At 40.8% G+C, this 23,144-nt stretch overlaps 1 protein-coding gene across 1 annotated transcript in view; it reads right to left on the reverse strand.

The window, feature by feature from the left end:
* Positions 1 to 4,928: 4,928 nt before the first annotated feature.
* The window catches only part of SPOCK1 (SPARC (osteonectin), cwcv and kazal like domains proteoglycan 1), a gene marked incomplete at both ends in the record, with an annotated part of 559,572 nt that continues 541,356 nt past the window's right edge, over positions 4,929 to 23,144 (reverse strand). Inside the window, 5 exons of the mRNA XM_080690082.1 lie at positions 4,929 to 5,119; positions 5,600 to 5,737; positions 11,495 to 11,557; positions 16,549 to 16,770; positions 21,521 to 21,637. Coding sequence (XP_080546208.1) covers positions 4,929 to 5,119; positions 5,600 to 5,737; positions 11,495 to 11,557; positions 16,549 to 16,770; positions 21,521 to 21,637 — 731 coding nt within the window. The remainder of the gene's footprint in view (positions 5,120 to 5,599; positions 5,738 to 11,494; positions 11,558 to 16,548; positions 16,771 to 21,520; positions 21,638 to 23,144) is intronic.

Here is a 23,144-nt window from a genome sequence, read left to right on the forward strand (position 1 = left end):
TTTTATGTCACCCATATCTTCTTTGGCCTCTTGTTTATCTTTTAAGTTTATGATGTACCATTAATTTTTATAGAGACACATTTATCAAGCTTCTCTTTTATGGCTCACACTTGTTAAGACTTAAGAAAAGCCTCACAGACTCCTATTGCCATAGGATATTCACTGTATATTCTATCATTTTGATTTTTTAAGGTTTGAAATTGAGTTGTCAGTGGGAAGTTCAGGCAGAATTATCTAAACAGTAGGTAATGGTTTTGAGATAGAGCAGAATCCAGACAAGGGTTCTTCAGGATGGAGGATGTTTGTAACCATAGACATAACAGTGCCCAGATAGAGCATGGAGGGCTGGAGTCACAGGCCAGGAGCACAGATCTGAGTAGCAGTAACATTAACAGACTGGATCCAACAGGACATTCTGAAGACCTACCAGCAGTTGCTCTAGATACAGGAGGAAAAACATGTAATGACAGATAAAAGGAACAAAGAAAGGCAAGCTGTAATGAGGTCTGAACAGCCACTGACACCCAGGGTGATGTCTCTCAACCTAAGTTTGTCATGGGCATTTATGTCTTTTTTCAAGGAGATAATGATTTTACATAGCAGGTGACAGGTATAACTTGCTTTTACATTCCTAGGATCAAGTGTTGCCTGCCTACAGTGGCATTCATCCATTCAACATAGATCAATTTGTAAATCTACCAATTAATATTAAAGGGATTATTGATTGAATATACCCTGAAATCTTTTCTTTGAGTCACTACATCAAAACACTTCTTAGGGTAAAAAAAAAAAAAAAAAAAAAAAAAAAAAAAAAAAAAAAAAAAAACATTGGGACATCACTGTAACCTTCCTACTTAGCTTCAAAGCCACAGCTTCAGAGCTGGCCTCCTGACCTCCGTCTGCTCTTGGCCTGGCATGGATGGAGGTGGCATCTATGAACATGCAGCTTTCAGCACAATGTGGGGTTTTGCATGTAAACCCTGCTTGTTGCAGAGGAGTCTGGAGTGTGTCCACAAATGACCACAGCTCTAGAACAGGCCTTTTACTGCCTCGAAGGTATCCTGCTGGCCGCTGTTCTCCTGACCTGAGTCACTTTGTGGATTAATGACGCACCTTTCCTTGAAGTGTCAGTCTGTATGTTGTCTTTCCAATCTTGTCCAGGCGAGAGGCTTATTCATGAGATTGTTCCTCTCTCAGCCCATGATAACATTCCTCACTCAGGTTATAATTGAGTCACAGGTGTGTTGACCGCAGTGTGGATGAAGGTGGGGAGGACATGGTGGCCATTCTAATTTGGGTGCTTGCTGAAGTTTGACAAGCTTTCGATGTGTTATTTCATGAATGGAGAAGTTGGGGTCCCTCCCCCACAGAGAGCTGTGGAGGAAAGCTGGCTGGAGAGAAAAGGAATGGGGGAGTAGGATGACAGAAGTGAAATGTTTTGGACAGGAAGAACACTGGAGTCTGGGAGAAGCAAAAGCAGGTAAAGGAAGCCAGCGGTGCAGCCCCAGCCCGGTGCGCACAGGTGCCAGGTGTGCTGGAGAGGCCGGGCCGGGCGGCCGCCAGCAGGTCAGCGCCTGCCTCCTTGCCTGAGGGCCCAGGCAGCACTCCCAGTGTGGCTGTCTAGACTGACTTCATGAGGGACGTGGCTGGTGAGTTCCCACCCGAGCCCATGAAATGCAAACACTCAGATGTTGCAGACAAAGTAAAATTTATTGAGACAGACAGAAATGCACCTACTCAGGACTACAGTTAAGCATTTGCTATTAACCAAAGAGTTGTGTTCACATTCCAGATAAGTCTACGTGGAAGAGCATTCAGAATACTAGGTTTTCTACATCACTATTTCATCTACAATAGGGACAACAAACAGACACTCTGGGTTTGATGGGCTGTTGGTACAATGCTACACATTTAACAGGGACAGACATCAGTAACTTTGAGAAAAAGGTATAAAAAGACCAAAACTGCCCAGGTAGAAAGGGATCTTGAATGTTACTGTACAGAGTGGCCAAGGTAAAACAGATTCAGAACCAAATGGGAATGGCATCCTGGGAAGAGCTGAGGGACAGATGTGTCATCATTAGCTGCTGTGGGGGGAAAGTGGGCATAGAGAAGGAGAAACTGATTTTAAAAAACCCTCAGTTTCAGTATTAAGGTATTCCCATGCCTAGAATATCTGTAGAAACCAAAAGACATTAAAATGGTCGACAGTTAACTAACCATGGTGGAAGAAAGTCTGGGATTTAAGTTGGATGCCACAGTAATGGCATCCAAAAATGCTTATAGAATAGGAATAAAACTACTCAGTAGAGAATTTTCAAAAAAGAGTTAGTGAGGAGTCAATACCTGTCTCAAATAAGGGACTGGATTATCAAAATACTATTTTGTTAAAAAAAATCAGTATTTTATGTATGCTTGGTCAGTGGAACTAAAGGGCCCTTCCAAAAAGAAGAAAACAAAAATCTGACTTCCAGGAACCAGATAACTCAAAATCTAATCTCAAGTACCTGTGGAAAGCACTAAAGCTCTTTAGAAGCCTAACGCTGTCATGTCAAAGTGAGGCAGGAAAAGTGGTGCTAATGTTGTGCCACTGATTTCAGGTTCCAGTCTTAGAAGGGCTTTTTATTTAGTATTTTAATGAATCAAAATATCTTCTTGGAATATCAGTGAAAATGGCATCTCATTTTCTTCCCGGGAATTGCTTATGGAGCACTCGTCTCATCATTAAGGATCTTTAAGTGTCATCTTAATTTGACACTTGTCATAAGATAATTAGGTAAATTAAAATCAGTGGTTCACTCTGATCCTAGAGGTTCTTCCAAGTGAAATCAATTTGTCGATTTTAATTTGTTCTCTTGTGCACTTTTCCAAGCTCAGAGGAGACAGCAACAATGGCTTTCTTTGATGGTCTAAACTGAGTTTTCTTAGTATGTCTTGATTCTTATGTACTCTATTATAATTTAGCTGCAATTAAGCACCTGTTTTCTAAATTATGATCTCAGAATTTTGTTTGAGTGAGAAAAACATATGAAACAGAGGTGATGGAGTGGAGATCCCAACACAGAGCTGCCTGAGGTGTCCATGGCAGGGTTCACTCTCAGGGTCTGGCTGTACTTCCATCTTCTAGGTCAAAGGAGTTAGTGACACCAAGTGTGTTTACTTCCCATCTGAGGCTAACTCTAGGGATAATGGCTCTTTGTCCAGCCTATTCAAGGACTAGAAAATGCTAGTTTATGGTAGGATGCTGCAGAAGAACAGTAGCTTTGGAGGGGGGCACTGATCAGCTGCTACTGCTGTGAGCAGTCTGGCTGATATACTCTCTGCCTGAGTTGGTGAGGTTGTCTTACACTGGCGGCCACTTGGGGGAAGGCCAGTGAGAGACGGGGCCTGGAGAGCCTGGCCTGGATGGCCGGTTGGGGCAACTAAGTTGATAGAAAACAATCAGGGCTGGAGCTTACCGATGGGCACTGGACTGGATGCAACCACTGTGAAGACTACTCTTTGGTACTTGTGTGAGAGAAATCCTAAAGAATGTACAGATGAGGACCCTACCAAATTTGGAACTAAACTCCGATAATGAGTTTAAAGAAAAAAAATGCAATGTTGAAAGCTTTCTTCAGCGGTGTTGGGACACTGTGTAGGGTGTGCAGGATGCGGGGAGACTAGCATTTAACAACCCAACGCTAGCTGCCATGTGTTGCCATGAAGTTCTTTCTAGGTCTCCATTCGGGATTATTTGGAAATGAGGGGCAGTTAAAAGGTATTCACTTTTGTACCCTCGGCATGATTTGTGGACAGAATAAGGGAAAAGGCAAAACTTTAAGAACCTTAAATTTTCTTCTCTTAAGGAACATCACAGTACTGTCTTTTGTGGCCAGGGAATGTGTGCACACCTTAGAAAAAGCCCTTGAGTAGGCAGGGGAGGGAGGGCAGGAAGCTGCACAGACGTGCCCGTGGCAGCTAGGCCTTCGAGCTGACATGAGAGAGATTCTTGTGAAGCTGCCCAGGTAGGAGTTGCATGGCTTCTGCGAGGAAAAACGACTCAGGCAAATGGAGACTTATGCAGATTAAAGAGGCATCCAGCAAGTCTGCTAGCTTGTGGAGAAGCCTCTGCAGCCACAGGCGACAAGAGCCAGCTGGGTGCAAAACAGGGCTTTGCTACAGATCGTACTCCAGAAGTTGTGCTCCAGGTCTGGACAGGCTGGCAGGTTTGCAAATGTTTTCCCAATGAATTTTTAACAGAAATCACCACTTTTTCTGAGAGGTGTGGCCGGAGCAGCATGTGCACACAGTTGCTTTTCTACATATGTACATCTTTATGCACATACAGAGAAAAGCACCCAGACATAAATTTTTAATAAGGAAAATGAATTCCCAAAGGGACTCTTGACTGAATTAAGGCTGTAGTTTGTAGGAAGCCAGGTATAGTGATGTGAAAAATTAACTTTTAATAGTAAACACCAGGGTGGGGGGCAGGAGGACATGGTACAGAGCGGCGGGTTTTCCACGACATCTACAGGACACAAGAAAGCACTGAGACACCGTAAGGCTGGGAACCATGCTGCAACAACCACCAGTGTGGGTGATCAAAAAGGGTCTTTGACGCTTTGGAGGGCGGGGGCTCCCTGCACTGCTGGAATTCCACTAAATCACATGCTTGTGGCAAAAACCTCACAGGACCAGGACAGAACAAGGCTCTAATGAAGCAGCATTCTCTCATCCAAAAAATAGAACCCAAAACAACACCCTTTCTCCCACACGACCATATGCAAAATCAGAATGCTCTGGGGACAAGCAGTCGACTTCCAAACCTTAGGTACAGAGAGCGACAGTGAAGAGACCTCGGTGCCTTGGAGTCTTAAGATACAAACGCAGGAGCAGGAAGTGACTTGCAATTCCATGGCCAAACATGTCCATTCCTGTGGGCACTACCATATGTAGCCAACCTCATCCTCTTTGTCGTCATCCTCGTCCTCGTCGTCCTCTGTCACAGCCCGGGTGTGCACCCTGGGCTTCCCTGCTTTGCCCTTCAGTCCCACCTCCCGTTCATCCTCCAGGTCGTCCAGCAGGACCACGGAGCCACCGCTGCCGAAGTCCCCCGAGGTTTCCTGCTCCTCTTCTGATATGGAAGAAAGGGCTAAGGTTAGTTTCTGCTCATGCTCCTTGGCCCATGTTGGGGTTTTCTCTGCCCCCGATCTCACTTGTAGGGTAAGACCATGGAATTTGATTCCTGAGCATGGGAGCCTGACTGCCCCGTTAGGGCCAGTGGTGTGGTTCTGATACAAGGCCTCAAATTCCAGAGCTGCTGCTTTTTCATTTTGGGAAGGTTTATAATCCTAAGTGAAAAGTGATGGCAGCCTCAGTTGGTCTGAATCTGCCACACAACCTGCTGTCCAATCCTTGGTAATGGTGAGCCCCTGACACTGGCAGAGCTAGCTCTGCATGGGCTCCTGGGACTTAAGGGTTCTCGTGTCTCCCTCATCAACCACTGAAGACCAGAGCTGCCTCTCCAGATTCTACTGCTGTGACGGGTACATGGTGAAGGCCCAGGACCACCCAGGGTCATCGGGATGGGGCTCCTGCAGGCAGCCTCACTCACCGCAGCTCACAGCACCCTGTTTCCTGGAGCCAGCCAGCTCATTCCCGTATTTATCCACACACCAGCACTGCCCCGTGCTGCCGTGACACTGCGTGGCCTTGTAATAGCCATCCTCATTGCATCGAGGTATGAACGCTCCTGGGATTAAAAAAAAAAAAAAGTCCAACTTTAATCAGGGAAGCGTAGAAAGTGTGAGAAGAGGGCCATATATTTGCAGTGTATGTGCATAATGCACACATGTACACAATCTCTTATTTCTTCAAGTCTAACAGAGGTATGCCATTATTACCTTTTAATAAATAGAAAGATGAGGTACAGAAAAATTAAATAAGCAGTCCAGGATACCTGCTAATAACTGTCAGGTGCAGAATCACATCATCCAGCCTGACTCCAAAATTGGTTTAAAAGTTTCTAAGTGCATCAATTTCTGTGCTTATTGCTGACCAGTAGCCAGCATTTTGTGAATTACAGCCAGTCCAGAGAGCGCACTGCTCCCAGCCACTTGCTGTTGGTGCCACCCAACAGCAAAGCTGAGCCAGCACTGCCGTCTCACTGAGCCAGCCTGGGTCACCGGGGCCTCTCTCTTACACCTCCCCGTGCACAGGCTGCAGTCAAAGGATCCCTTCTAATCCTTCTTTAATGAGTCCTTACATGTCCCTTTAAATCACAAATGTGTACTACTGCTGCTACTTTTTAGATACTTGAAAAATTATATTTTTAATTTAAAATTTTATACTGGGGATTAAACCCAGGGCCATTCTATCTCTAAGTTATACACTTAGCAGTTTTGTTTTTTATTTTGAAAAGGGTCTTTCTAAGCTGCTGAGGCTGACTTAGAACCTGCAATCTCCCCTCACTCAGCCGCCCAAGTACTGGGATTACAATTACAGGTCTGCACCACCAAACCCATCTTAGAAGCCATGCTTTTTTATCTTTATATACTTTTATTTTGCAGTAATAGAGATTAAACCCAGGGGTATTCTACCTTCAAGCTATACCCCTAGCCCTATTTTATTCTTTATTTTGAAACAGGGTCTCACTAAGTTGCGGAGGGTCTCACTAAGTAGCTGAGGCTGGCCACAAACCCACCAGCCTCCTGTTTCAGCCTTCCAAGTACTGGGATTACAAGTGTGTGCCACCACACCCAGCTTATATATTGACAGAAATAAATTACTAGTGTATTTAGTTGCTGAGGCTGCCTTTTAACCAGCAACTCCTCCCTCAGCCTTCCAAGTACTAGAATTACAGGCCTCTACCGCCAAGCCCAACTTAGAAAATCATGTTTTTTATCTTTATATACTGTTAATGAAATGAATTACTAGTATACTATTATTATTATTATTATTATTATTGTATTGTGGCCAATGAATTTGATATTATGGTTTATTTGAAATTTGCTGAGTTTTCTTTTGCTGTATCATTTACAGCAGATATTTCATATGTGTTCAAGACTGTATTATATACCAGTGTGCCTTTGCTTTCTTGAAGTGAACACTACTTGGTCATGATGGTTTGTTACTGCTGATTCAATTTCTGTGTGCTTCTGTAAATACATTACTAAGTAATAGAGGCTTATAAAAGTATTTTTTAATCAAAGTTGCTGATTCATAAAAACGATTCAGGTATTTTTCTTTTTCTATATGCTAGACATTTTTTATAAAATGAAAATTATTTCTTTCTTGAAGGATTTACCCTTAAAAATATTCTGGGCCTGTTGCCTATTTTGGCAGGTAAGAACAGCATTTTGATTCATTTTATGGTTTTGATTTATTGCTATCTCCTCTGTTCTGGTGGAAGGCAGAAGTTGGTAGCTGATAGCATCCATTTCATCAAGGTTTTCATAATTGTTATAAATTGGTTTATAGCACTGGTTCTCAAACTTTTGTCCAATGATTGGCAGCATAATTTGAAAACTCCTTAGAAATGCAAATCTGGGGGTGTGCCGCAAAAGTACTGAGCCAGAAATTAGAGAGCAGGACCCAGCAAGCTGAGCTCTGTTACACTCTCCACACTACAACATAAGAGCCTCAAGTCAACAGTGTTCTCTGCTCTCTGAGTTTACATCATTCTCTTCAAGAATCTGAGCTTTCTTCTCCACCTCAGATTGTCACAGGTTTCTCTATTTCATTAGTCTGTTTAAAGAAACCATCTCCAATATGCTGTTGTCGGTGTAATTTTTATTTCTGTTTTCTGCTTTGATCATAAACATTTTTTGTGTCATAATATAGTATTTTGGGTCAAATCTAGTTTAGCTTTTTGTTCTAATCAATACATTGGAAGTTAGAGCTTCCTCTAAGCTTCAATGGTTGTTTTCCATGGATTTTGGTACATAGTGCTTCGGTTTTCACTCAGTTTTAAATAGTTTGTACTTAATTCATCTTCACCAATATTTATTTATAAAATGCCCAGATGTATGGGATTTTAATAATCTCATATTTATTTCTATGACTATTATATTATGGTGATAAAATTTTGTAAGTGAGTGTTTATTTAGAATTTGTTGATTTTTTTCTTCTAGGGTGAAGTCCATGGCGGATATCTCACATGTGACTGCAAGAATACATACATAGACATAAATGCTCATTGTGCCATTCCATTCCTCTATACCCTTTCTTTGGTCTTCTTCAACTGTAAGTTTCAAATCCTCTAACTATGATTGTGGCTATGACAGCTACACCTTGCAAATGACACTTTGTTTTAAAGTTGTAACTACATTAGTTAAGAGCATAATAAAATAAAAGGCAATTTTCAGCAAGATGATGCTATTTTATGGTGCAAAGTATTTGCTTTTGTCAAATATAAGCATTGTTTTGAAAAGAAGTATTTACTATTTTTTAAATTCATCCCCCTCTTGTGGAGTTGTTTTATGTGTAACTTTCCTTAAAATATCAACTGATAGTTTCTGTCTCATAATAAAAGAGTTTAGCCTTTTCACATTTATTGTTGATTACAGATTGCTTACTCTTATTTCTGGCACTATATTGTGTTCTATTTATCATGTTTCTTATTTCCTGCCTCTTATAGATATCATCAAATTTTATTTTATCCATGTCTTCTGTAGGTTTAAAACTGTATGTTCTATTTTGAATATTTTTGTGGTTACCCTTAAATTTTCCACAGGAAAGCAGTTCTTTCTGCTAAGATCTAAAGTTAATCCACATTCATTTTCTTTTCTTACTGAATAAACCAAATACTTAACACATTTACACTACCTTTTGCTCACTGCCTCCAATAGTCTGAAATTTTAATTTTAGCTTACCATCACATTTTTATGGACCATATTTATTCAGATTAAACAGTATGTCATTTCTCTTTTGCAACTGAATCTTTATAACTCTTCTGGGATCATTTGCCAGGTAGAGTAAATCCTTTAGTGATACTTTAATAAGCCTGTGGTTTGAGAATATCTCTGTCACAACACTTGAAAGATCATTGGGATAAGTTTAAAATTCTAGGTTTAAAGTTATTTCCCTTCAGCACTTTGGAAATACTATTTTCTCTTTTCAAATTAGCATTGCCAATGGGAAGTCTGGAGGTAACCTGATTCTCATTCATATGTAGGTAATCTTTACTTCTTTACTTGAGTCCGTTTTGTTTTGTTTTCCCTAACATATGTGTGTTTCATAGCTGTGGCTCAGATTCTCTGGGAGAATTTTTTTTCTGTGTGACCTACATAAGAACATCCTCCACACCACCCTACTTACAATTGTGGCTTTCTACTCCCTAATTGTATTTGATGTGTTTTAGAGTGACTGTGTTTTCAAATTTACCTTTGATTTCATGGAATGATCAGAAAAAGAGTGTGGCATTGAAGAGAAATAGTCTACAATTGTCAACCAAAATTTAAAAGTTCTATTCACCAGACTACTTCAGGATGACCAGGTTCTCAGGGATCCATGGATAGGAAGCTGCCCGTAATTAGCACTTAGGAAATGCTGCCTGTGCCCCAGCTAGCGCTTCTTACTGAGGAGCTCAAGCCAGTGTACATTACGCCTAGTTTTCAGGGTACCACAGAAGGAATAAAAAAAAAAAGTAGATGCTTTCAAAACCCCCAGAACCAAAAGGCAGAGAGATCTGTGAGCAGGTTCTCAGTTGAGGGATGCAGAGGATGAGAACAAGTAGCAGGGAAAGGCTAATTCTGCCCTGGAGATGTAGTTAGAAAGCAATCAAAAATGAAAAATAAACAAACAGAATTAGGCTGAGCCCTTGGGTGGGTAGGAAGCAGGTGCTACACTAAATCTGTAATTTAATAGGATTACTACTTTTTCTAAAAGGGTAATTATAACTGATTATAATTTGTTATTGCTTGTTCTATTTATTTATTATTTGAATATTCCTGAATACAGTTATTATATTAAGAAGCTTTTCCATGCACAAAATAATTTGTAAGTGAATAAGTGGCATTCTATGAGTCACTGTGAAGTCCGTAGGTAGGAGATATGACAAGACAAAGTAGATCCATGGCAGGACAAAGGCAGGCTTTTGTTTATGTGTGTGGGGGCAAGTAGAAAATAAGACATCTCAGATGACACACCTCATAAATGCCCCTTGGTTATTAACTAATGAAGCAATAACAAGATGGCCACATCCCATGGGAAATTTTTTTTAAAAAAATAGCAATATACAAAATCAAGACATCGCTGGTGTCCTTTCTGAGTTGAATAGGGTATTATCAGAAGTCAACATTATGAAGCTGGGCATGGTGGCCCACACTTGTAGTCCTAGTACTGGGCGGCTGAGACAAGAGGACTGTGGGTTCCCGGCCACCTCAGGTACTTAGTGAGGCCCTCGGCAACTTAGTGAGACCCTGTTTCAAAATAAAAAATAAAAATAGGGCTGGGGTGTAGCTCGGAGGTAGAACGCCCCTGGGTTCAATCCATAGTGCCACAAAAAAGAAAAAAAAAAAGCCAACAGTATGAAGCAAGACAAGGAAATGCCTTTCAAAAACAGAAGTAGGAGGGTATATGTACTTTGGGATGACCCCAAAAATTCAGTAAAGAAATCGCCAGAATTCATACACTGCCTACATTTAACAATCTGTGAGAGAATGTGCCCTTTTCTGAAATAAACAGATCAGCTTCTGGAAAGGCAGGTTATTTAGGAAACACCCCTGCCTCTGAACACTTAACAAGAAGGGTTCTGGATTATTTTGTTGCCCTTCTCAGCCCCTTCTAAAAAGCAAGGAAAGCAAAGCAAAGAAACCCCTTTTTTCAGCAAATGAGGCTTGCCAATGTCCCAGTGATGGCTTCGTCAGAATGCCACCATTTCCTTCGGGGCTGAGACCAGGCCAGCGTGTGCTACAGACTTGCCCATTAGGAGTACACAACAGACTGGCCACTTGCTTTTGCTTGCATGTTGGAAGAGATATGAGCAGTGTCGAGACTGCACAAGCACTTTCCTCCAGGGATTAGGTGGAAACAGAAACAAAGGAAAGCACATGCATGTCCTTCAACTCTGATAAATTTTGATAGGGGTACAGCTCATCTTCCTCATTGAATAGACAGCTTGCTCTAGAGAACAGAGGAGACATCTTATTTATAGGACTTATACTTTTAAAGCTGGAAAGAATACTTGTAAGCTCCTTTCAATGCCCTTACCTAAAGGAAGAAAAGGCCTAGGGAGGACTTCGCAGCAGAGACAGGACTGGACTCGGCCTTGGCCGAGCTGACCTTTGACCTCTCGTCACTGGTGGTACTGGCCGCACTTCTTAGCCCGCCATTCCTGTTTATGTCCAGCTGTCTGTGGCATATTACCAGCTGCCTACAAGAGCTCTGCTGGGCTTAAAATGGGGCATTTTGTTCACGAGACACTGACTAACCACTGCATGCTGAACATTACAAGAGACATGGGTGGTTTAATTGGTTGTCTAAATGAGTGGCAAGAAATTGTACTTACCCAACAGGCTTTTCCCCTTGCTCAGCTTCTGAATTCTGTTCATTTCATTTTGGCAAGGGAGACCTAGAAAATAATTTATGGAACTCAGTTTCCAGATGGTATGGATATAATCTCTAATGATTGACTCTGCTCTTGATGTGAAATGTAGACAACGACACACCTGGGAGTGGAACTGCTCCATATGCTGTGACTGTGACAGAACAAATTTAGGCATCGATGTCACTAATTAAAGAGAACCTCCTACTTTGAGGCACTTACAATAGTATTTGGGGTCGTTATATGGGGATTTTCCTTCCCGTTTTCTACCAAGTCAAGCAAATACCAGGTATCAAATAGGTTATATACTAATAGACTTTTCCCTTTATATCAGGAAGGGACTATCTGGCTAAGGCTTCTGTGAGCCAAAACTAGAGCCAAGGCTTATTGGTTAGTGTTCTGAGCTCACAGACCAATTAAGCAGAGGTGATGAATACTTGATCTACCCCAGATCTTGTGCAGGAGAGAAAGAAGATGAGAACTACCTCAGGAAAGGAAATCACAGGTCTCTAGGGACAACCCCGAAGACACAGCTCTAGAGAGTCAGTGAGTGGGACAGTGAAGAGGAGACTTGAGCCCCAGGTTCTACCACCTTCTCTCTGAATTCTTTGGCAAGTCTCTTTACATGTCGAATCCACTGAATTCTTAGTTATACAGTGCATGTTGTCTGAATCGGCATGAAACCACCAATTCTCAAGTAAAGGACAGCTATAGTGGGAGCCCCATGGCTCAGAGGCACATGAAAATCCACTATGCTCTTTTCATCTGCTAGAGAACTGACTTCCACTCAATTTCAAACAGAATGACATATGACCTTGCCAAGCCTTTGGAGTTTGAGTGTCTGGGAGGTTCTAGTACTTGCTCATGACCCTCCTGGCATTGGCGAGGCATTCAGGTTCTCTGGCTCCTGCCTCTGGCTTACACTGCCTTTGTCTATGGTCCCACACATGCATGTAAAGATCTACACCATCTGGTCTTGCTGCTTGATCTGTGAAAAAAACTGGTTATAAAATATATTATGTTTACTTCTGGGTTTAGGATGCTTTCAGAGCAAAGGAGAAAGGCCTAAAGTGAAGGCATCAAGTAAAAGGAAAAGCAAATTCTGTGGTTACAAAAGGTAACACTAATTATGACAAAGAACTACCATTCATTGAATTGTTAGAACATGCAAGCAATGTTCTAGAACTTTGTCTTAATTTTATCTCCATAACAACTATTTAAAGTAGGCACTTATATTATTCCTACTTTGCAAGCAAAAATCCTCATCTTTATAATTATGCAGAATAAGAAAAAATTGTAGGTGTTTACAATACTGCTCCTGAAAACAAGGAAAATCAAAATCATTCATATAAACACTGTGTCAGACAGTTTACTATGAACCAAGTCTCTAATTTTAAGGCCCTTTCCTTAAATTGTCCTACAGCAATTTTTAAACTCCAATTATTTAGAGCAAGAAAAAATTATTCTGAAATCTACTCAAAAAGAGAGGAAAGAAACAAGAGAAAACTCCACAGGGAGAAATGTTTCCTGCAGAGAAGATAATAATCACTAGATTCCTCTAACAAGTCAAGGATTCTAATGAAAAACAGACTGTGTAAGACCAGAGTCAATGCACAGATGTATATGCGCAAAGTTAACACTGCCACAAAGAAGAAAAGTAGGCAGTTAGAGAAATGAGGCCATATTCAAAGCTATAAAACTCAGATGAAACATCCATGTTGTTATGCTTCTGAGAAAAGACTAAACAAATGGAATGAAAAATGTTCTCAGAGATAGAATAAGAAAAAATTCCTGAATATTACCATCTTATTTTTTTCATTTTTTACTGGTGCATTGTAGTTGTTCATCGTAAAAGATTATGAGATGGTAGAGGCATACACGTACACATCACCCAATTAGCCCTTACCCAATGCCCCCCATTCCCTCCTCCCTCTTTCTCATGTCTGGCTTAGTGATTGATATGTTTGTTAATGTACATCCTTGTACATTAGGAAATTTCCCTCTTTCTCCCTCCCATCCCCCTCAGTTAGGTTGCCTTATTTGCTCATCTATAGTTTCTCCTTCTTTGTCTACAGTTTCTTCTATGACCCATTTTCTCCCTAGCTTTCTACCATTTTTAAAAAAGACTTAACTCTAGATTTGAAGGATTATAACATATGTAAAAAAAAGTGACAGTGACACAGACAGAAAAACTAAGACATGTTCTAGGAAATTAATGTTCTTGAAAAGCAGAGAAAGAATGCTTTTGGCTTCTAAAGCATAGCTATTATATAGCATCAAGTGGTAGGTACCAGCTGATGTAATTATAAAATAGAAAGAAATGAGGTATAAAAATTGAAGAGGAAAAGAAAATACTGTCTTTATTTGCAGATGACATGATTGCACACCTGAAAAATGTAAGCAAACCAACCAGAATAACTTATAAAGAAAATGAGAATTTAGTAAGTGGGCAGACACAAAAATTAATATTGAAACAGCTGCTAGTAGGGAATATAATCGAGAAAATAGGTTTAATTTACAGTGGAAATGACAAAAAGCACAAGGGAAATGTAATACTGGTAAGAACAAAGCTTAAAAATATAACTCCATTGGTTGGTAGACAAAGTCCATTCTAAAATAAAAGGTTTCAGTATTACGTAGTTAATGGTAATTGATTCTAGAGTTCACAGAGGAAGAGAAAGAAATATCCAAGAAAATTTTGAAAAAATATTCACAGCAAGAGAGATTGGCCTCCAAGATACTAAGACTTACTGTAAAACAACTGTAGTTGAAATAATGTGCAATTGACTTATGAGTAGTCAAACAACAGGACCAAGGATTTGGGAAAATATATCAGACATGCATATCATATTTATCTTATTGACAGCATTTCAAATCGATAGGAAAGATAAGTCTGTCATTAAATGATAGAAGGGAAACTAGAAAACCATCTCCAGCTTAGGGTCCAGGTTCAGGGCTGAGATCTTACTTCACTGTGTTTGCGTGCGCGCAAATATCTAAGAGAAAAATACCTGAAGTCAAAGTTGGAAAAATATTTGCAAAACCTATGACTAGAAAAGATCCAATTTCCTAGTATAGAGAGTTTCCAACTAAAAACACAAGAGCCTACTAAAGTAAACAATGAGCCTATAGACATTTCAAGAAAAAGGAAATTGAAGAATGTTATAGAGACGCTCAACCTAACTCTGATAAGAGAAATGAAAGCCTATTGGGAGACATAATTTCTTTTCCTTCAGTTTGGTAGTACCATGAAAACAGGTATTCTTAAATATTTTTTGTGAGGGTAAAAACTAGAATAACTTCTTTGAAGGAAAAATTTAAAATAATGCTCAAAGATGTACCAATTTTTGACTGATACTTCTGTTTCTATGAATGCATCTTAATACCATATAAATGTATACACATGTACCCTTTGTAGGTAGTTTTTGCTGTGTGGTGAGTTGTCCATGAATACATGAAGAAATAAATAATTTAAACACTTTACTCTTAGTAAAAATGTCCTGGGGATGGGGTTTTCCGGCCATGCCTGGATTCCTGACCCATGCTGGACCAGATATTTTGGAGGGCTTGTAATTCAAATGAGAGCCAGGCTCTGCTGGTCTCTTGATCTGTGAACTATCATGCTTGGGCACATTACCCAAAGCAAAGACAGAGAAAGTAAAGCCAGATCACAGGGGCCCAATAGGGAGTCAGACACTGGCCACTCACTCCTGACCGTTGTCTCAATGCCTCTGCAAGCTGACTCTTCTGCCCAAGTGTGGGATACATGAGATATCCTGGTTTCTCCAATCTTATTTCTTTCTTTTATTTTTAAACTTTTATTTATTTATTTATTATTTATTTATTTATTTATTTATTATTTTAAAATATTTTAATTGGTGCATTGTATTAAAAACTCTCAACATCTCAATGGAATACAAGACTTGAGAGGATATACAAGCACACATAACCCAATTAGCCTTTATCCAATCCCCATCCCATTCCCTCCCCCTCCCTCATTCCCATGCTCAATTTAGTGATTGACTGATATATTTAAGTACATCATGTGCTTTAAAGAGTTTCCATCTTCCCCCTTCCATCCCCTCAAATAGGTCACCTTAATTGCTCCTCTATAGGGCCCCTTCTTCAACTAGAGTTTCTATTACTTCAACATATTAGGGAAAACATCTGATTTTTTTATTTTTTGTGAAATTTCCCTGTAGATGCTGCACTGCAGGCTCCAATCCCGGCCTCAAAGGCTCAGGCACCAGCCTCACCACACTGTAGGCTCCAATCATGGCCTCGATGGCCCTGGCACCAGCCTTGCTGCAAGGCAGGCTCCAATCCAGGCCTCAAGGCCTCAGCACCGGCCTTGCCATATGGCAGGCTCTGTGAGACAGGAGGATCACAGTTTGCGGCCAGCCTCCGCTACTTAGTGAGGCCCTTTGCAACTCAGTGAGACCCTGTTTCAAAATAAAGAGTAAAAAATAGAGCTGGGGGTGTAGCTCGGAGGTAGAATGCCCCTGGGTTCCAGCGGCTCTGGGGATTCAAAGGCCCTCGCTAAGTAGCTGAGGTTGGCTGCAAACCGTGATCCTCCTGTCTCAACCTCACAAGCATGCACCACCATACCCAGCTTCTTTATTTGATGGAGTATATTTATAACTAAAATATCCTTGTCCAAGACACTAAGTTTAAATCTATATAACCCATACCTACCTTATAGAAGCTTACAACTGGCTTTCTCTTAGAAAAACATGGAGAATTCATGTGACAATGGGAATTTATGATACTCTTATATTTGTAAGATATTTCTCACAGTGAAAAATTTCTCAATGACCTTAGTTAGCATGCCCATTTTAGAGATGAAAATGCTGAGATACAATATGGTTAAGATATTTTCTTAAAGGAAGGATAAACTCAAATAAGAGACTCCTTGATTATATTCTTACTTTTCTAATATATCATAAATGAGGAAAAATGAGCCTTCAGCCTGCCACTAAATGAGATGACTTGCCCCCCAACCCCCAGCCCGGCCTTACCACCAGGCTTCTGGAAGCAATAACACCACTCGTTGTTAGACAGCTTCCCATCCTTGAAGGAGTCGCAGGAGTTGAAGAGAGGCTTGATGCAGGGCTCGTACTTATATAGGTAGATGGCGTTGATCTCTGAATGGTCGAGCAGAAGATCGTAGTTTGTGTCCAACTTGTTGAACATCCATCCCAGGGAGTCCTTGCAGATGGGCAGGATGCTGGTATCAAACCCTGCAAGAGGAAGGCTCATCTCAGTCACCAGGGAGTCTGGACTTTCCCACCCTGCCACTGCCCATCTTCCTGCTGAGGAGAGGCCTTGGCTCAGCCTGACCTCCTCCCCTCTGGCTGCTTCCTTGCTTGAATACACTCTCAGTAGTTCTCTGGAAAATTTTGTTGTTGATGGTTCTTTTAAACAAACCTTATTAAAATGTACTAAAACAGAAGTTAGCCTTTGAGGGAAATATGTTCTAAAGGGAACAAATCCCCAATGCTATTTTATCTGTGATGCAAATATGGGTTTTCTTTTACTAGATCTGCTTAAACAGGGCATGACTGAAAGAAAAATACAAACATGGTAAAAAGTATAACACTAAACATAAAACAATGCTTTTATATTTAGGGAAAATTTGGAAAAAACAAAAAGAAAATATTGTACAAAGGATAGCAGTGAAATGAGACTATGCAGCATAACCCAGAAGCAGTGACATATCCCAGAGGACTGTCAAATCCAGACAGTCTGAACAGCAATGGCAAAACAAAACCAGGTATGGCTTTGGCCCCATTCTTCTTTTCTGCAATCCCCTACAGAGACAAATGAGTTGGAATCCAAATCAACACAGACAATAATTTGTTTCTTATTTCCCCAGGGGTGGGCAAGCAGATTTCTTTAAGAATTATGTGTTTCCACACTGGAAACTGTATGCACTTGAATAACAATACTTAGCTCAACATCGCAGATATTGAGACCACTGTAGGCGAGTCCCAGAGAAGGCATGGCCTAAGTCTAAATCTCATCTTTCTTTCAGAGAAAAGGGCATGACACATGCTCAGGCTATTCTATAAACTGGATTTCTACAGCTGGTTTTATTTTCCTAGAATATTGTGATAAAAGTTAACTTTTTGTATTGCTATATATATGAAGCACTCCTCCAAGCACTTAATACTTAATTATCTCACTAAATCCTTGTAGCAGCCCTATCAAATCATGCCATTTCTACTTTATAGATGAAAAAATAAGGCTCAAGTTATTTGTACAAGTTCATTCAATTGTAGAACTGGAATTCTAGTCCAGGCAACCCAATTCTAGGTCTATGTTCTCAGTGCCTGCTCTCCCAGGGCTACCTTCTGTCCGAGTTGACATTTCTGTCTTGAAGACATCCAGTTGGTTCAGGGTGTCATATCTGGGGATGGCCAGAGAAAGAGGGGGACACAGTGACTGCACTCAAGGGTCCCCATGGGCTTGAGTGCACACTCCAGTGCTTCTGACCTGGTCACTACGTTCTTCGCGTGTCATCAGGAACCCCTGCTTAGTCAGCAGGGTGTGCGAGCAAAGTGTGCCCACCCTCTAAAGAAGTGTCTTTATCAGAAGGTCTTCAACTGTCTAGAAGCCAAAACAACCAACTCCCTGCACTCTCACAAAAACCTGCACTCTCACTGTCCTTGCTGTTCCTGAGGCAAAGACTATCTTGTTCCCTTCAGTCACCTCAGCCATGACAGACACATAGTGTCAATAAAAATAGCTGTTGGGAATTTTCTAGCTACTTCTTAATTTACCTTTTAAAACATAAAATCTTTCATTTTAAATATGTTCATTTTGGTATCTTGGACACACCTTTAAAAATCCCCCTCCAGCCAGGTGTGGTATACCAACCTGTAATCCCAGTACTTGGGAGGCTGAGACAGGATGATTGGCTTCCTCCTGTCTGTCCACAGGTTTTAGGTCAGACTTAACAATTTAGTGAGAACATGTTTCAAAATAAAGTAAATCTGGGGGTGTAACACAGGGGTAAAATCTCCTTGGTTTCAATATTTAGTATTATAACATAAAATAAAATAAAGTACCTCTTCCCCCTTTCCAGAAGGTACTGTGAGACATAACGTGGTCCCTTCTTTGACTGAATGTCATGACTGTCTACAGTTTCTAGGCTGAAAGTAATTATACTCTGACAATACTTGGGCATATTTCTGGAGAGAATATATCACTTGAATCAACTGTATAGTATACTGACACTCTTATACATAGAAAAGAGTAGTTTACTACAAATAAGTCACCGAAAAGAAGTGCCAAACTAGTTAGGCAGTAGTCCAAAGGTCAAGTCCACTCTGCTCCCATTAGAAAGGCTCTAGGAAAGGGTGCCTGCAGCTGGCATCTGGAGTTGCCAGCGATGGAGGGTATAGCTGGCCTCAAGTGCGCAGGACCATGCCAGCTTCTGAAGCTCACCCTTCAGAACTTCGGGACTGACGAACATTGCCCCTCCGCTGGCCCTGCAGGCTAAACTAAGCATCATTCTTTGACATTCACTCCACTCCAACTGCTCCAGGACATCAAACCCAAAGCCTCTTCAGGGACTCAATTTGCTCCTGGCCAAACAAGTCTTTTTGCAGCCTCCCCAGAAATCTGTAGAAGTCTCCCTGGGGATAGAAGGCTGCATGGATTAGCATTCCGCACAACAATCTACCCTGTTGAAAGGTTGTTCAGAAAGCCCAAGGGCAAGCAGCTCCTGGAGGACCTGGGGAAAAAGTTTCCCTAGACCATCTGTGAATTAATTGTCCACAAACTCCCTAGGAACTTTGGCAGGAATGAAAACAAAACAAAAAACAAAACAACAAAAAACAAAAGCCTGTCTCACCGCACCTTCCCTACAGACACAGTCACCAAGATCCACTCTGAGAACATTTAGATTCTGGGAAGCAAACACTACCTTTCCCTTAAGATAAAAGATTCAAACTAGTTAAATAATTGGCCACTAGATCAATATTCTCCACTGATTTCTCTAAAATGTTATAAGCAGCAAAGAATAACCAAAGATTAAAAAGCTTTTGCTTTTGCTTTTGAGGTGAGGTCTGATTGTGTTGTGCGGGCTGGTCCCAAACTCCTTAGTTCAAACGATCCTCTCAGCAGCTGGGATAGTAGGTATGCATCACTGTCCCAGGTTAGAGATTATTTTTTATTTAGGATAAACATTAGATTCTGGCAAAACTGGATTGCAATATCTGGCAATGTAAATTCTTGCCACCTACATTCAATCTAGGAGGGCTACTTTCAGAAATTCCATCCAAACAAGTGATCAGGAATGGGGTGGGATATTTTGTTTTAAATCGTGACATGTTTTTATTTATTTTTATTTATTTATTTATTTTGGGTGGTACTGGAGATGGAACCCTTCTACCTCCAGGCTACACTCCCAGATCTATTTTATATATTTTACTTTGGAAACAGGGTCTCTTTAGCCAGCGATGCTGGCTTCGAACATGTGCAATCCTTCTGTCTCTGCCTCCCAAGTGCGGGGATTACAAGCGTGCACCACCACACCTGGTGAAAACATGTTTTTATATTTTGACCAAGTAACAGCACACTTGCTACATAGAATAGGTTGTGGTGGAACTACATGTATTTGAACAATTATGCTGTTCAGCAATCTACTCTGTGCCAGATGGCCACAGTGTAGAGCAGCCCATCCTAACTTCCCTGGAGAGACTCCAAGTGCAAACAGGAGAGCCCAGCAAACCTCCTCTGCAGCCAGCGGCAAGGCGAAGTGTGGCTTCTGCCCACGCAGCAGCTGAGGCCAGAGGCTCCCTGAGGAGTCAGCATGTTGATGTGAGATGGGGAAATAAAATGAATTCTGGCCAGTGTGCAACAACAGTGTTGGTCATATCAGCTAAGTAGCACCAACAACCTAAATGTCTTCAATACCCTGTGATATCCATAAATAAAAATTCTACATAACTATTACCAAGTAGAATACTACTCAACAACATGAAATAACAGTCATATTTCTAACTGGTAAAACAATCTGTAAAGTACAACCCCAACTTTGTAATATCACATACATATATACATTTTCATATATGATAAGGAAACACTCTCAAATCATATACCATAACAGTTTATAGTTGTTAAAATGGTGAGATGATGTATTTTTTCTGTGTTTGGAATGCACCTTCAGAAATATATTTTTTTGATCATGTGTGTGGCACTGGGGACTGAACCTAGGAGTATTCTACCTCCAAGATACACTCCAAGCCTTCTTTTTTTTTTTTCTGGACTGGGAAAGAACCCAGGGGCATTCATCCTCCAAGCTACACCTCTTCCCTAATTTTTATTATTTATTTATTTATTTATTTATTTATTTATTGGTGGTACTGGGGTTCCTGGAAGCCCTTCTACCTCCGGGCTACACTACCAGACCTATTTTAACATTTTTATTTGGTGAAACAGGGTCTTCTAAACCAGCGCATACGGCGCCATCCTCCTGTTTCTGCCTCCCAAGCGCGGGGATTACAAGCGTGCGCCACCACGCCCGGCTTTTTATTATTTATTTTGAAATAGGGTCTAAGTTGCAGAAAGCCTCACTAAGTAACTGAGGCTGTCCACAAACCATGATCCTCCTGTTTCAGCTTACCAAATGCAGGGATTACAAGCCTTTTTTGTTTTGAACCAGGGTCTTGCTAAATTGCTGAGGGTCTTGAAGCTGTAATCCTTAAGTCTTAGCCTCCTTTTGTACAGGAATTACAGTCATGTACTACCATGCCTGGCTCCAAAATGTCTACATTAAATATAATATTTTTGTAATCACACCTTTATAAATTCAAGTTATATTTTTTCTTGATTCTAAAATTGGGACATATTTTAGGTCAACATGCACACTTAACATAGTGTTTCATTAATCCCAATGTGCTATTGCTAAATCAATAACATCCAATAATTGAGGAAATATGATGTTTACAGTGAAATAAATTAGCCAAAGTAGAATGATCTTACTGCCTTGGGCTGTGTCGGGGCTGGTGGGCTTGATGACCCTGTTTGCATCCTCATGAAGATCTCCAAACCAATCTTTCATCCGGGAAGCAAGGCTCCTCAACTCCTTGTCTGTACAGGCTGGAGAAAAGCAAGTAGAAATGGTAAGCCTATGGGTTTTCTGCCCTAAGTATATGTGGCTATTGGCAAAGCCACATTCAAAGCAAACCTCCCTAGCCAGCCATGATATGAATTGCCACCCTCACTCTGAAAACACCTCAAAGAATGTGTCATCATAAAGAGGGCATCAGAGAGAGAGAGTCCAGCATCCCAGGCCAGCTCCACTGTCAAGACTTTAATTTGGACTGCCTCTGAGCTGCTAAAGCACTGCAGAGGCCATATGATTTTACAGCATCTCCCAAAGACTGACACAGATCCGTTTTACTAACCACATAAAACTTGCTGGTTTTTTTTTTTTTTTTTTTTTTTTAGTAAACACAAGCAGTTTTATTAAGCAAAACACTGAAGTACAGAGAAATTCAGAAGCCAGAGTGTGTGACTAAATGAGTTGCAAAAATGGTAATAGAATATTTAGAATTTTTTTTACCATGATGAGTATATGCATAATTGAAAATTATATATATATATATATATATATATATATATATAATCTGAATAAAAACTTTCTGAATCAATACTTAATTCTATTCTTCCTGGGGAGGGAATTGAGGAAGGGCTTAATGAATGATGTGTGCATGTATGCCTCTACCATCTTGTGCCCTGTTAAAATGTATGAATACAACGCACCAATTAAAAAAAATTTAAAAACTTGCTATTGAACCTTTGCCAGAGCAAATGACATTTTCTACTATACTTATGCCAAGAGATTAACACCTAGGAATAGCTAATACTCTTGGGGAAAAGCTGTCCAGGACACCAAAAGAGCTCAGTGAGAGCAGACTCAATTTTCTTGTAACCCAACGTTTGGATTTATGAGTGGGGCCTATTTTGCTAGCCTTCCTATGGACTCTCTTCCCATTATCAAAAGATGTCTTCTCTAAGAGTCCTTTCTGTCTCAGCATATCTATAACTGTCTGGCTCTCTGGCAGTCAATACTCCTGAGGACAAGAAAAGAATCCAGATGGATGGAAGAATAGTCAGGTGAGTAGGTGGGTACAAGTTATTAAAAATTCTCCTAGAAGAGAGAGATACGACGTGAGAGGAGAAGTCCTCAGGAGGAAAAAGGATGCAGAGAAGGAAGCTGACTGTCCTATCTCCCCAGTTTTCCTTCAGTGAATACCCCAATTCTGAGTATGAGAATCCTGGGAAAGGTCCGGGTGGTAGGCTGCTACCAAGAGAGAAAAACCAGCAAGGCATTTTTCTGCCTTTGCATTTGGAGAGAGGAAGTAGAGACATAAGCGACCCAAATCCCAGCGGAGAAGGGACAAGGAACTGAAATCCACAATTGCTGCTCTCTCCAAATTCTACAGCTCCTGAAACAAGAAACTAAATCAAGCAAAACACTGTTAGGATACAGAGCCAAGTGTTGAGTGCCACATGGTGCTAAGGGGGCAGAACTGGGGGCTTGCACCAGCACACACTGGGTGCCGTGGCAGCAGTGATGGTGAAGGAGTCAGGGTCCCACCCA

Source organism: Muscardinus avellanarius, assembly GCF_963383645.1.
Source record: "Muscardinus avellanarius genome assembly, chromosome: 1".
In the NCBI taxonomy this organism is placed as follows: domain Eukaryota; kingdom Metazoa; phylum Chordata; class Mammalia; order Rodentia; family Gliridae; genus Muscardinus; species Muscardinus avellanarius.